General features: G+C 33.1%; 1 protein-coding gene across 1 annotated transcript in view; it reads left to right on the top strand.

Moving 5' to 3' along the window:
• The window catches only part of Ir76b (Ionotropic receptor 76b), a 198,921-nt gene that overhangs the window by 23,750 nt on the left and 160,673 nt on the right, over window positions 1-14,498 (top strand). Inside the window, exon 2 of the mRNA XM_083129665.1 lies at window positions 11,560-11,648. Within this exon, the coding sequence (XP_082985791.1) occupies window positions 11,560-11,648 (89 nt within the window). The remainder of the gene's footprint in view (window positions 1-11,559; window positions 11,649-14,498) is intronic.

The following is a 14,498-nucleotide window of genomic DNA, read 5'->3' as shown; positions in this document are numbered from 1 at the left end:
ACCAATTTGGCCAACTCCCCACATTAACTTACATTGCTTATAACTAATTAAATTTGAAGAAAAATTATAATCTCTTAGACTGTAAACATATTTTATATTTAGGCTGCACAAGATCCAATGATAAAATTAAAAAATGGTAACCACCCAGACAGGGACTCGAACCCTGGACAGATAGGTTAAAACCCATCTGAGCACAAGGTATTCTTTTTTTGAAAAGTTAGTTATGTTAAGAAATATCGTTTGAGAACTCTTTTGGTCTGGGTCGACAGAGAAGGAGACAGCATTTCCAAAATTTTACAGACTGGATGTATTTTACCACCACTATAGAGGTCTTTACTATATGTAATTCGAAACGCTAGAGTTCAGTTAGCTTTCAAAATTGAAGTTACATAGTACAATATGTTGAAGTTTTTGTGTTTAGCACACTTAACAAGTTACACTTATATCCCAGACCAAAAGAGTTCTCAAACGATATTTCTTAACATAACTAACTTTTCAAAAAAAGAATACCTTGTGCTCAGATGGGTTTTAACCTATCTGTCCAGGGTTCGAGTCCCTGTCTGGGTGGTTACCATTTTTTAATTTTATCATTGGATCTTGTGCAGCCTAAATATAAAATATGTTTACAGTCTAAGAGATTATAATTTTTCTTCAAATTTAATTAGTTATAAGCAATGTAAGTTAATGTGGGGAGTTGGCCAAATTGGTTCCTCATACAAGAAGAAATAACCAAATTGACCCTAGCGCCTATGACCCTACTTGGGTTCATCCACCAAGACATCTGCTTCGAGTCTCCGATGTCTTGGTGGAGCCCATTCAGGTTCTACCGCCCACAAGTGCGTTCCTTCGCCGATCCAGCGAAGGTAAGAATTATGAAGAGCGACCCTCTATATATAACCTCAGCTCACTGTTGGTCACTCCTTGACCTAGTTATTTTCATGCAATCACCTACGTTTAGTGGAATTTGCCTTCTTTCTGTTTGATCTGTTAAATAATCCAGTCAATATAAATATACTTACATAGAATAATCTGGTTTTGTATAAGTTTAACATATAATCCTAATATAGTTTGATTCTCAGAAATATAGTTCCTGCTACATTTATATAAATCGAAGTCTAGTTAGTGTTGGTATGTAAATATTGGATATGTAAAAGGCAAACTGAATTTTAGTTATAATCCAGAAATTGTCGATAATTTCCGTTCCTTTTGTAGCACTAGTTGCATATTTTTAAAACTTTTTATTGATACCAAACCAAAATGCAGTCTATCAGAGGCACACACCAAATGAACAACATAAAACCAGAAACCAGATTCATCATCGATGCCAACATGGATATCATTATTCGAGGTACTTTCGCAGACACTGAATTGATTTTGAAACATGAAAAAAAAATACATTGTCCTAAATAAAGAAGAGTACCCATCATGCGTCTACAAATCAGATGTGATCTTCGACACTTACAAAAACAGATTCCCCACACAAAAAGACAGATTCAGATCTATAGACATTATAGGAGAACCTTACTTCACCTTCGAGGGCAGTGGAGAAAATATAAAAGTGGAAATCACCAGCATCTCTGGTGGAGTCACCCTCAACTTTAAACAGTGGCAAAAATTTCTTTCTTACTACAAATCCCTCATGGAAGAATTTCAGCATCGGCTAAATCGTAATCCCTATGTGACTTTTGCTCTTTGGTAGAGTACTTTTCATATATGTAAATTTGATATATTCTATATTTGTATATTAAATAAAAATAAACTTAAAAAACTTAACTTGAGTGTTTTATTTGAATCCAAAATATATATGTAATCTAATGAAAATGATTTAAACTTTATAAATATTATTGCTAAACAGTCACAATTCAACATACAAGTTGTTCTTGCAGGCTAATAAGGCTCTGGCGTGTGGGCCTATGCCTCCTACAATCCTCTGTAAGATTCGTGTTGTCCTGTGTTTAATCAATATACATAGTAAACCTAAGCTTTAAGGTTCAATCAGTGGATTTTAGTCCTCATAGACATATAGTGATTGTAGCCTCGTATAATAAACCAAATAGAAATAACCCATGTGTTGATGCAGCCAAAAAACCAGTAATACTTGAAAATACCTTGAATAAAGGCTTTAAAACTAAATAACAACATAGAAAACATTTCTTTTTCACAAATCTTTATTATTTGCACTAAATACATTACACATTAATATTTTTATTATTGTACCAACATACAAGTCTTTGAACATTTCTGAATGCGCAACCTTGTTCAGCTGGGGGAGAAGTATCAGAATGATACTTGCACAATCCTCCTTGAAACATATACAAATTCTTAAGGGATGGACAGTTTACAGTTTGTAAATCAACAATGTTATCAATATTAAGCAAATCTTTGATAATTTGGGATTTTCCTTTGCAGAAAAATGTACCACCTTGACAGTTCAAGTTCCTAACTGCCCTCCGGACATAGTATATTTCACATCCACAAGGAATATCATACATTAATGCATGGAGATTGTCTTTAACCCAGCGCGATTCTTTGTTCTCTTTGAAATAATCGGGAACACTCACAAGCGCATAATACACAGTGTCCAAATTTGTAGAACTCACACAAATCTCACGCAATATAAATTTTCTGTTATAAATAAATCCTTGTACATCAATAATGTATTGCACCATTTTCGGTGTTATTAGTCAGTCTCTATTCAACTCTCACAAAAATCCTGTGCTACCATAAGTAAGCTCTGCTGAGCGTATAGGATCTATAAGAGTTTTCACTAGTACGATATTGTTTGAAATTTCACATAATACACTATAAAAAGCTTTGTATTCTGTCTGTACCTCGTGTGCCGTCAAAGCATCCGCAACATCCTCATGGTTAGTAATATAAAAATCAAAAATATGTTTTGTGTTATCCAAGTCCTGTAAATAATACTGGATTCTCTCGCACATCCACTTAAAACATCATTGGCATTTATTCAAACAGCGTTCTCCTTGGCAAATAAAATAACGTTCAGAGAGTAAATCTTCATCTTTACAGCATCCGCACTCACACTCGTAGAAATGGTTAACTACACAATCGTGGGCTAATTGGTTGCCTTGATTAGAATAACATCCCCAGCATATAATATACTTGCCAGGTGTATACCTCTTCAAAGTCTCCAACACACAGTCCTTATAGATATAATTGGAAAAACATGGACATGATGCAATTATTTGACTCATGTCCTTGTTGGTTACTTTGTTGGCGTTATTTCCAGTAATAGATCCTTCCACTCACAGGTACACAAATAAGAACACCTGAAAAATAGAAACATAGTTGTAGTACTTGTTTATATTACGCATATTCATTTCTGTATTTACTGTTTTCGTTTCTTTGTTTTCTGGATTTATATATTATTTCAAAAACTAGTGGAGAAATATACATTCCAGTGGTAAAATCTCTTGCGAGGTACTCACCGCAGTGTGGTTAGCCTTGTTTGTGGAGGTTGAAGACGCCATCTTTTACTAATGGTCCCTTTCAGTCACACATACAAAATTAGAAGCACCTGAAAAATAGAAAAATAGTTGTAGTACTTGTTCACATTACGCATATTCTTTTTGGTTTGCATTGACGTTTTCTTCGTTTCAATATTTGCATTTACGCATTATTTAAAAGCACCATACATATATGTAACAATTCACTTACCTTAATTATAGCTTCTTTTGAGTTCTTTGTCTTCAAATCTCAGACAATAATCTCAACTTGATGTCTTCTCTGACGCAATGGTTCAGAAATACTTCTCAAAATAGCTTCTGCTTGCTTTTACGCAGTTTTTATACCTCATAAGCAAACTGACGCCTTCTCTGATTGGTTGAAATAAAACCGACGCGTTTTCTGATTGGTTGAAATATTCTTAACATTAGTTCGTCCAAAAACCTAATAGTTATCATCCAAATGCATTAACAAATACACCCTGAAAATACTTTGAAATATTATACACACCTTAGAACTGTAATATCCTAATATAGAAATACAGAACCAAAAATAGCATTGTGGAAATCTGAAAACCGAAAACTATAAAATAACTTTTAGTTAAAAATACTTTTTTCTTTAGTTTTTAGATAAAAATAAAAAGTAAAACTTTAAAAATTAGTGAATGTGAAATACAAAACGTAATAAATAGAAAATTTAATACAAAAATTTAAAAAATCTCTTTGTAAATCCAAATCGCAATAAAAAATGTTGCCTGAATAGTTAAAATTGTGTTATTAGAATAAAAAATTACATAAACTTGTGAAATAATACATTAAAAATTGAAAAAAATGTCTTTGTGAGTAAAATATAAGAAACAAAATGTTGCCTAAATAGATGAAATTGTGTTATTTGAGTAAAAATAAGCCTAAACTTGTAAAATAAAAGGGTAGAACTTGACAAAATATACTTTTGCATCCAAAATATAATTGAAAACTTTCTTGAATAGACTAAGCCGTCTTACTTTGGTAAAATAAACTTAAAAATGAAAGAGTTAAAGTTGACAAAACACACGTCGTGTGTACAAAATCTAATTCACAACACATTTAAATTGTGTTATTTGAGTAAACTTGGAGAATAATCCTGTAAACTTGGAAATCTCTCTCTCTCTCTCTCTCTCTCTCTCTCTCTCTCTCTCTCTCTCTCTCTCTCTCTCTCTCTCTCTCTCTGTGTGTGTGTGTGTGGGGTGTGTGTGTGTGTGTGTGTGTGTGTGTGTCCAAAATGTAATAAAAGACACGATCAAATCGTGCTATTTGAGTAAATATTAGGCTAAACTTGAGAAATAAACAAATAAAAGTTGAGAACACACACTTTGTGTGCCGAAAATGTAACTAAAAGTCTTTCCTGAATAGTGTAAATAGTGTTATTTAGGTTAAAAATAGGTATAAACTTGTAAAATAATAAGTTAAAAAGTTGTAAAAATATCTTTCTGAGTCCAAAATTTAATAAAAAATGTTGCCTGAATAGTATAAATAATGTTATTTGAGTAATAAGAAGCCTAATAAACAGATAGAAGTTGAGAACACACACTTAGTGTGTCGAAAATGTAACTAAAAGTCTTTCCTGAACAGATTGAATTGTGTTATTTGAGTAATAATAAGCCTAAACTTGTGAAATAAACAGATAGAAGTTGAGAACACACACTTTGTGTGTCGAAAATATAACTAAAAGTCTTTCCTTAATAGTATAAATAGTGTTATTTAGGTTAAAAATAGGTATAAATTGTAAATAATAAGTTAAAAAGTTGTAAAAAAATGTCTTTGTGAGTCCAAAATTTAATAAAAAGTGTTGCCTGAATAGTACAAATAGTGTTATTTTGGTAAAAATTAACATAAAGTTGTAAAATAATAAGTTAAAAATTGAAAAATGTTTTTTGTGAGTGCAAAATTTAATAAAAAATGTTGCTTGAATAGTACAAATAGTGTTATTTTGGTAAAAAATTAATATAAAGTTGTAAAATAATAAGTTAAAAGTTGAAAAATGTCTTTGTGAGTTCAAAATTTAATAAAAAATGTTGCCTGAATAGTACAAATAGTGTTATTTTGGTAAAAAAATTAACATAAACTTGTGAAATAAACAGATAGAAGTTGAGAACACACACTTTGTTTGTCGAAAATGCGACTAAAAGTCTTTCCTGAACAGATTGAATTGTATTATTTTGGTAATAATAAGCCTAAACTTGTGAAATAAACAGATATAAGTTGAGATCACACACTCTGTGTGTCGAAAATGTAACTAAAAGTCTTTCCTGAACAGATTGAATTGTATTATTTTGGTAATAATAAGCCTAAACTTGTGAAATAAACAGATAGAAGTTGAGAACACACACTTTGTGTGTCGAAAATATAACTAAAAGTCTTTCCTTAATAGTATAAATAGTGTTATTTAGGTTAATAATAGGTATAAATTGTAAACAATAAGTTAAAAAGTTGTAAAAAAATGTCTTTGTGAGTCCAAAATTTAATAAAAAGTGTTGCCTGAATAGTACAAATAGTGTTATTTTGGTAAAAATTAACATAAAGTTGTAAAATAATAAGTTAAAAATTGAAAAATGTTTTTTGTGAGTGCAAAATTTAATAAAAAATGTTGCTTGAATAGTACAAATAGTGTTATTTTGGTAAAAAATTAATATAAAGTTGTAAAATAATAAGTTAAAAGTTGAAAAATGTCTTTGTGAGTGCAAAATTTAATAAAAAATGTTGCCTGAATAGTACAAATAGTGTTATTTTGGTAAAAAAATTAACATAAACTTGTGAAATAAACAGATAGAAGTTGAGAACACACACTTTGTGTGTCGAAAATGCGACTAAAAGTCTTTCCTGAACAGATTGAATTGTATTATTTTGGTAATAATAAGCCTAAACTTGTGAAATGAACAGATATAAGTTGAGATCACACACTCTGTGTGTCGAAAATATAACTAAAAGTCTTTCCTGAACAGATTGAATTGTATTATTTTGGTAATAATAAGCCTAAACTTGTGAAATAAAGAGATATAAGTTGAGATCACACACTCTGTGTGTCGAAAATGTAACTAAAAGTCTTTCCTGAACAGATTGAATTGTATTATTTTGGTAATAATAAGCCTAAACTTGTGAAATAAACAGATATAAGTTGAGATCACACACTCTGTGTGTCGAAAATGTAACTAAAAGTCTTTCCTGAACAGATAGAATTGTGTTATTTGAGTAAAAAATAGGCATAAACTTGTAAATAATAAATTAAAAGTTGAAAAAATCTCTTTGTAAATACAAAATTTAATAAAAGATGTTGCCTGAATAGTACAAATAGTGTTATTTTGGTAAAAATTAACATAAAGTTGTAAAATAATAAGTTAAAAGTTGAAAAAATGTCTTTGTGAGTCCAAAATTTAATAAAAATGTTGCTTGAATAGTACAAATAGTGTTATTTTGGTAAAAAATTAACTTAAAGTTGTAAAATAATAAGTTAAAAGTTGAAAAAATGTCTTTGAGTCCAAAATTTAATAAAAGTGTTGCCTGAATAGTACAAATAGTGTTATTTTGGTAAAAAATTAACATAAAATTGTAAAATAATAAGTTAAAAAGTTGTAAAAATATCTTTGCGAGTCCAAAATTTAATAAAAAATGTTGCCTGAATAGTACAAATAGTGTTATTTTTGTAAAAATAAGGATAAGCTGTGAAAATGTTTGACATGAAGTCAAAGTTTGGTAAAAAATAAACTCAAAATTAAGTTAAATAGCACACAGTAACATACATTTACTACCTAAATCAATAATCAAAGGGTCCTAGGTTCGTTACCCCGTGATAAAAGCAAATGGTGAAAACTGTAGGTCCCGTCCCTAATAGCTCTCCCTTCTTCATAGTACAGATAAAAAAAACCCTGCGCTAAAGCGTCCTGTGCCTTGAAGGCAAACCTGAGCGGAATATTAATTGGCGGCGGAAACCGGTTCTACAAGCGACGCATAGCTTCAGAGATTTGACCCTTGCTGCGCATTTCCAGACATCCTTTGTTGTCTGGTTGAATCCCTCCCCTGCCCTACGGTATTGCATAGCTTTCCCCTGTTCTTGCGTACTGGTTAACCTTGAAAAAACCGGTTCTGAAAATCTACCGACGCGTTCTCTGATTGGTCAATCAGATTCCTTCTTTGTTCTGACGTTCTGACGTCATTTGACCTTGAACGCACACTCCCCAAATTCCTTTCTCGTCTACCTGCGCTGAATATTAATTCATTCTCTCTGTCTACCTTCACCGCACTTCCCCAAATTCCTTTCTCGTCTACCTTCACCGCCGAGTCGAGATTCAGAGACCGTATTCTGTCTAGCATCTCGTACCATTGTGTTTCATACAATAATAACATACATTATTACATAGTACTAATTAATAATATTACATATCTCGGCTTCGAGTACCGGGACCGTCCCCAATCGTAATTGGTCCTGTACCTACACCCATTACCACCGTTCATAGCGGTTCATAAACCATAGAAAACTTATTTTCAATATTATAAACATTAATATTAACATTTTATACATTACATACTTTGCAGTAATGAATATAAAACCATATGCATAGCATTTAGTACCTCTAATTACCTTTTATATACATATTTTTCATAAAATAAATAATTATATATTCATAAAAAGTTATAAACATGCAAATACATAAATGTAAAGTAGTCTAAGTACTTGCTAATGAATTCTAAGTACGTGCAAATTAGTTCTAAGTACATACAAATGAATTGCGAATATTAAATAGCGACAGCCACTATCGTATTCAACTTCTACTTACAAGCATTCCCCCAAATTTCCCCAAACTGTGCAAAGCCATACGGTACCTTAGTATTATACAGACTACCTCATTTCAGACCGTCTGTTAGTACCTATGTTTTTAGATTAGGTCTGTTAAGTTTGGTTCTATTAGCATAAATACACTGAAAATGTATTATTTATGCTAATAGAACCAACCTAACAACGTGTACTAACAGACAGTCTGAAGTGAGGTAGTCCGTATAATACTTAAGTACCCAGCATCCCCCAGCCAGGAATTTCCACTTCGAACACTGGGGAAAGAGTGGAATTTATCTTACCCTTCAGCCATAAAAACTCATTTTTTACCCTCCATTATTATTATTATTATCATCGTCATCTAATAGGATGATGTGAATACTTTATAAATGCAATAGTATATAACGTTCCAATATACAAAACAAGGAAAAATAATTAATATCAGTAAATTTGAAAAATGGTTGGTGAATTTATAAAAAAAATTGATCGATGATTTTAACTAAGACTTCCCTTAAAATATTATCTTTAGCTATAAGATGAGATTTTCTGTAAAAACCATTATGAGTTAATCCTTTAATATTACTCTTTGTGACATAGTGCTGTATAAGGTTTATTTTTAAGTGTTCTCGGTACTTTAAAATAAACAACTATTATTATTATTACTTATATTATTATTATATCAATATTATTTTACAAATCATACAATTGAAACTACCTTTGCATTGTTTTCAAGTTCAAACTTGAGTCCACTATTTAAGTAGAAAATGGATTTGACTTCCTTCCTCTCATCACTTTGTTGATGAACTGTTCTTTGTCTTTCTGTACATTTACACGATGCTTAGATATCAAACAAAAACACTTCTTTTGCTGTATTTCACGGTACCCATAGTCTATGCTTCTACACATAAATTTCTCCATTCGAATTACCTGAAGTTTTTCCTGATTATCTCAGGGGCGCAAGTGCCCGCCCTAATATTATATATTGCAATGTAGGTATATACAACGTCAAACAATTCTCCATAAAAGCTCTCAAACGGACTGTAGAAGACAGTCAGTCAATGTTTACGGTACAATCCTCTGCCCACACATAAGAAGTAAGGCACTGGACTAGTGATTTCTGTTGTAAATTGTTCTGGTAATCTTGAATGACGTAATGCATGTAATTTCATTGGATGACCATGTTGGAGCCTCATAGAGAGAGGACTTGAAGTACCAACACATGAATTGTGAGTACTTCAGTATAATTCGAAGTTGATTGATTTATTGGTTGCAATGGATTAGATATATATTTCGTGTCTTTTTAAATAAGTACTTTTCGACACTATACCTTCTAAATCCATACAATTTTATACCACTCTTTGTTTATTGCAAACCCTCAGATTTACGTCCTTGGTTTTGATTCGAAGTACTCACTTTTCAACTTTTACATTTTGTTGCAATCTGTCTCAGGAATGTGTGGAGCAAGGCCGCGCATAATGGTAGAGAAGAGGAAGCGAGTGGGCGGAGAAAAGCAGTGCGCGCTGCTGCAAACTGCTGGTAACTGCAGCCGCATTTTCCCATCCATGCACTCACTTCTCCTCTCACCCGTTCATTGGTTGAGCTCTTGCGCAGACACTTGTTTTCTTTCGCTTGCTGCAGAGATTCCCGGGAACAGACTGTAAACATTATATTTAAACTTATGGGAAAGGGACTCTACAACTTATTTCAACTTTCTGCTCTATAGTGTCTTGAGCAAGGGAGGGAATAGTATATTGAAAAAATTATAAGTGTGTCTTTCCTAGGTATGGCAGTAATGTTAGCTAAGAAAAATACAAAGTAAGTCACATGGAAAGACCTCGTAAGTTATAAAGAAAATAATAAAATAAGATCTACTGTAGAACAGGGGAGTTACCCTTTAAAACTTGTGAAATAAATCTTCCTGTTCCTGAATGAGAAATCAATTTTATGACTTTTAATTATTAGTTGTCAACCTGTGTTCCATGACTTCATGTAAAATTCATAAAACATGAAAAATATGTTCCAAGACGCAGTTGAATTATGCGATTAATATTGTATGTCCTTTGAACATCTCCGATATCATAACATTCACCCAGTTTGAGAGATATGTTTAAAAATTTGAAAGCCGCATTTCAGAGTTACGTTCCTCTGAATCTTGACACATAGTAGACTAAGGCCGTATACATTTTCGGTGTTTTTTGTCAAGATTTGGCGTGTAACGCGCCAGTTAAAAATGTAGAGGAAAGATACGGAAATATACTATTCTCTCATTCGTGACAGTTACTTCGATTCTTACAATATGATTGTATGTTTATCAAAATTATAATTACACTATATGTTACAGAATTCACTATTAAAAGATAAAATTTTCTATAGTAACAATTACTTTTGATCAACGTTATTTTTTATGTTATTCATTTTTGCTAAGCGCTGTATAAATTGCATAATATTTGGAAATTTGACATTGAAGTAGCTGTGTATGTGACGAAACCGATTCGAGTCAAAAGTGAACTGCATATAACATTGTTTCATTTGTAATACGTAAACTCATAGAAGTAATATTGTCACCTTCGCGTTTTCTTTAAAGATATTTATGCAGCAGTGAATTAATTGAAATTGTATAATATGATTACGAAGTGATCGTTGCACATTCTTCTTTAGTGACTAGGAAACAACCGTCTACTTATAGTTCATAAGATATGTTTGCCACAGGATCTGAACCCGCGACCTTCGGGTGCGACAGCTTGTTAAATTAATTCGTTGCTTCCTCTTATAACATTCTTTTAGTCTCACATGACTTTTTTATGCCTTCTATTGCCCATCTTTAAGATTAATTTTGTACGATTTTATTGGGAAAGCACAATGAAAGTAATATTTCAGTGTACTTGAAAATAAATTATTGTATTTATTTTGGTATTTTGTACTAATGACATCAGTCCAGTTTTCTCTCTAGACATAACCTAAAGTATCTTATATTATGTTCACTGAATATTCGTTTTTGGGAAATATTTTTACTGTCAACTGCGTATTTTTAATGTTAGATATAAATTTATGAAAACGGCATTGTGATCCGAGAGAGCTGTGGCTATATTATGATCCCATTACCTCCACAAATACCTTGATTGGGGGACCTACCTCCATATTCTCCCTCCTCATATACCTCAAGGCATGTTGCATTTAGTTTTATAACATATCTATTAGTATGGACAAGAACAGATCATTAATAGTTAATGATTATGGTTTTCCAACGTTATTTGCTGTACTTGATTTTTCTTTCATTTCGTTTTACAGAATCCCTCCTGGACCACAAATGCTTTGACGACCGGCTCACGGAATATGTATGGATAAGGGATCACAATTACACTGTTGCTGCATTGAAGGTTTGTGCATTAACCTTTTAAAGATTTATGCAATATAGCTTCGAGAATGCAAATAAATAACACCCTTAGAAAGCGCACATAGATATAGGTCAGCCAGCCACAAAATACACAAGGCTGACATTATGTTAAAAAGAGAAATATGAACATTACCCTCTATCAACCAAATCCATAAATGGCAGACATATAAATGTAATAACAGTCATGTACAATACAATACGAATATGGGTAAACGGCATTGTAAACTGCCTTTGTGTACTGCATTTTCATCGAATATCTACCATTGAACATCATCATTCCCTGCTATAATTTAATGCAAGAAAAAACATATTTTTAAAAAATATTCTCTAGAAAATATGTTATATAATTTTATTTACATCCCTAACCTAACAACGTAAAATTATTAAGACCGATAAATCTAACACTCCTAACGTTAGTTTCACCTCTATTTTGGTTTCTACAGTTTTCAGCTCTTCGAATTTGATTTACTTTATTTTGTAATACATTTTAATGTTGTAAATTTATTGACTTTCGTCACTGATACTTTGTATTTATGAAGCAATAGGCAACTTCCCGTCTGATGTTGTTTTGGATTGTCCTGTTCGATGCTATATTCAATTGCGAGAAGCCTTCCAGGTGGACTGGTTCAGGCTAAGCTAACAGTAGTAGTACTTTACTTCACAATAACACATCTCCGCGAGCTAAAAGCAACGGAAGACGTCCATAAATAACCTAATCTTCACAAACCATGCAACATTTTAAGTTTTTAGCGGGGTTACAGAGGATCAATGGTATCTAAATTATGTTTCTTGCCCATATCTTCGAACGACATTGTGAAAAATTCTTACGTGATATAGAAAATTAGAGGTTAATTTGAAATCACCAAATAATATGAATACTTGGCTAGAATCTACTTTACGTCCTTATTGCCTTTTGGTGTTAACCACTGGGAGTTAACAACTCTGCAGGTTCGTCTTTGTGTCCACGTTGTGAATGCGTGTGCTTTGCTCGTTTGCGTTCTGCGTGGTGATTGCTTCTTTGCGTTCGCGGTGCGTTGTGCGTGTGTATGGTGCGTGAAGATGAACAGGTTCCAAAAACTTGTAGATAGTGTAAAATACGTTTATCCCCAGTAATAATTTAGTGCATCGTTCAAAACCGTGCTTGCAGACAGCCGGCATCTCTCTGTTCACGATAGACCCACTAGCCATTCACGGGTAGCCCCACGAACCATTCACGGGTAGCCCCACGAACCATTCACGATAGCCCCACAAACCATTCAAGTTAGCCCCAAAAACCATGCACAGGTAGCCCCACGAAACATTCAAGGGAACGAGGTATGCCTACGAGGTTAGGTTAGGCCTGTTAGGTTAGGTTCCATTAGCACTCATTTCACCCCTAAATATGTGCTTCATCATCGAAAAATTTCCTCAGTACGTTCAATTACGCATATTCGGACAACATCAGTTTTTATCGATTTCCTCCTCCAGGTAATTTTTCGTCGCTTTGCGATTTACGTTGTTGAATTCCTTATACGATAACCTTTCGAACGAAATATGACACGTTTTTTAATCTACAAATTTGGATGTTTTACAAAGTCTGAAATTTGTTTCAAGATGCGGAAACGACAAATAAGCAAGATATTTAGCCCAGAAGTGTCAAGTCCAACTTCTCACATCCCGATCCACTTCCATCACTTTTTTTAAAGCAAATTTCATTCTACATGCACAAAAACACATGAAAATTCTAAGAATAACGTAAAATTACTATCAACATCAAACCAACATTCCTAACCTAACAACGTAAAATTACCAGTACCTTCAAGTACAATCTTACCAAATAAATCCATCACAAGTGCAAAAAAATCATTGTAACAAAATCACATGCATACCGTGAAAATATGCATTTCCCATTAAGCGGTTGCAGGGGTGAAATGTATCAAGTGGTACACGTTTTACGAAGGCTGATATTTATTTCCAGATGCGGATACCACAAATAAGCAAAATATTTTGCACCGATGTATGACCAGCATACAAATAGAATGTAGTAAATATGCGATATCGCCCGAACGGATTTCTTCAAATTTACAGGAGAAACTACTTACTGAAATCAGTTTCTGTAGCATTGTCGAAGTTCTTCGAGGTATTTTCTTTCGCGGAAACTGAAAACTTCACCATGAAATGCTGCAGTACAATAAATAATCACTTTTTATGTAAGGAACTTGCATTTTCTGTAAAGCGACAACATTATGCCGTTGTTTCCATTATGTACGTGCAGATGGCGCGAGCGTCGAAAGTCACGCGGTCTCGCCAGTGTTTCCAAACGTGCCCTTTTTTACAAGATTTTTTCTTTTTTTCTAACTATGCTTACCTAACCTAACCCAACCTAACCTAACCTTGCCGGAAATGGTCCGTGGGGCTATCGTGAATGGTTTTTGGGGCTATCCGTCAATGGTTCGTGGGGCAATCGTACATGGTTTTTGGGGTTATCGTGAATGGTTTTTGGGGCTATCCGTCAATGGTTCGTGGAGCTATCGTCAATAATTTTTGAGGCTATCCGTCAATGGTTTTTTGGGGCTATCCGTCAATGGTTTGTGATGACATAATGAACACGAAAGTAGGTATTTTTCGGTTAAGGAGGTTGAAACACTACATACCCACTCCAAATCGACAAAACACAAGCACGACGCGCGAGGATCCATGACAAGTGTACGCCATATTGTCTGTTACCCAAGCGGAACAAGGAAGGCAAATAATGACTCGTAATATGAAAAGTTGACACTATTTTATGGAAAAAGGCATAACTTCACCTTAAAGAATCTTCCGCAATGCAGAATAGGTAAGTATCATTGCTAAA

Source organism: Lepisma saccharinum, chromosome 10 (assembly GCF_977018435.1).
Source record: "Lepisma saccharinum chromosome 10, izLepSacc3.1, whole genome shotgun sequence".
Lineage (NCBI taxonomy): Eukaryota > Metazoa > Arthropoda > Insecta > Zygentoma > Lepismatidae > Lepisma > Lepisma saccharinum.
This window is presented reverse-complemented; position numbering and strand designations above follow the sequence as displayed.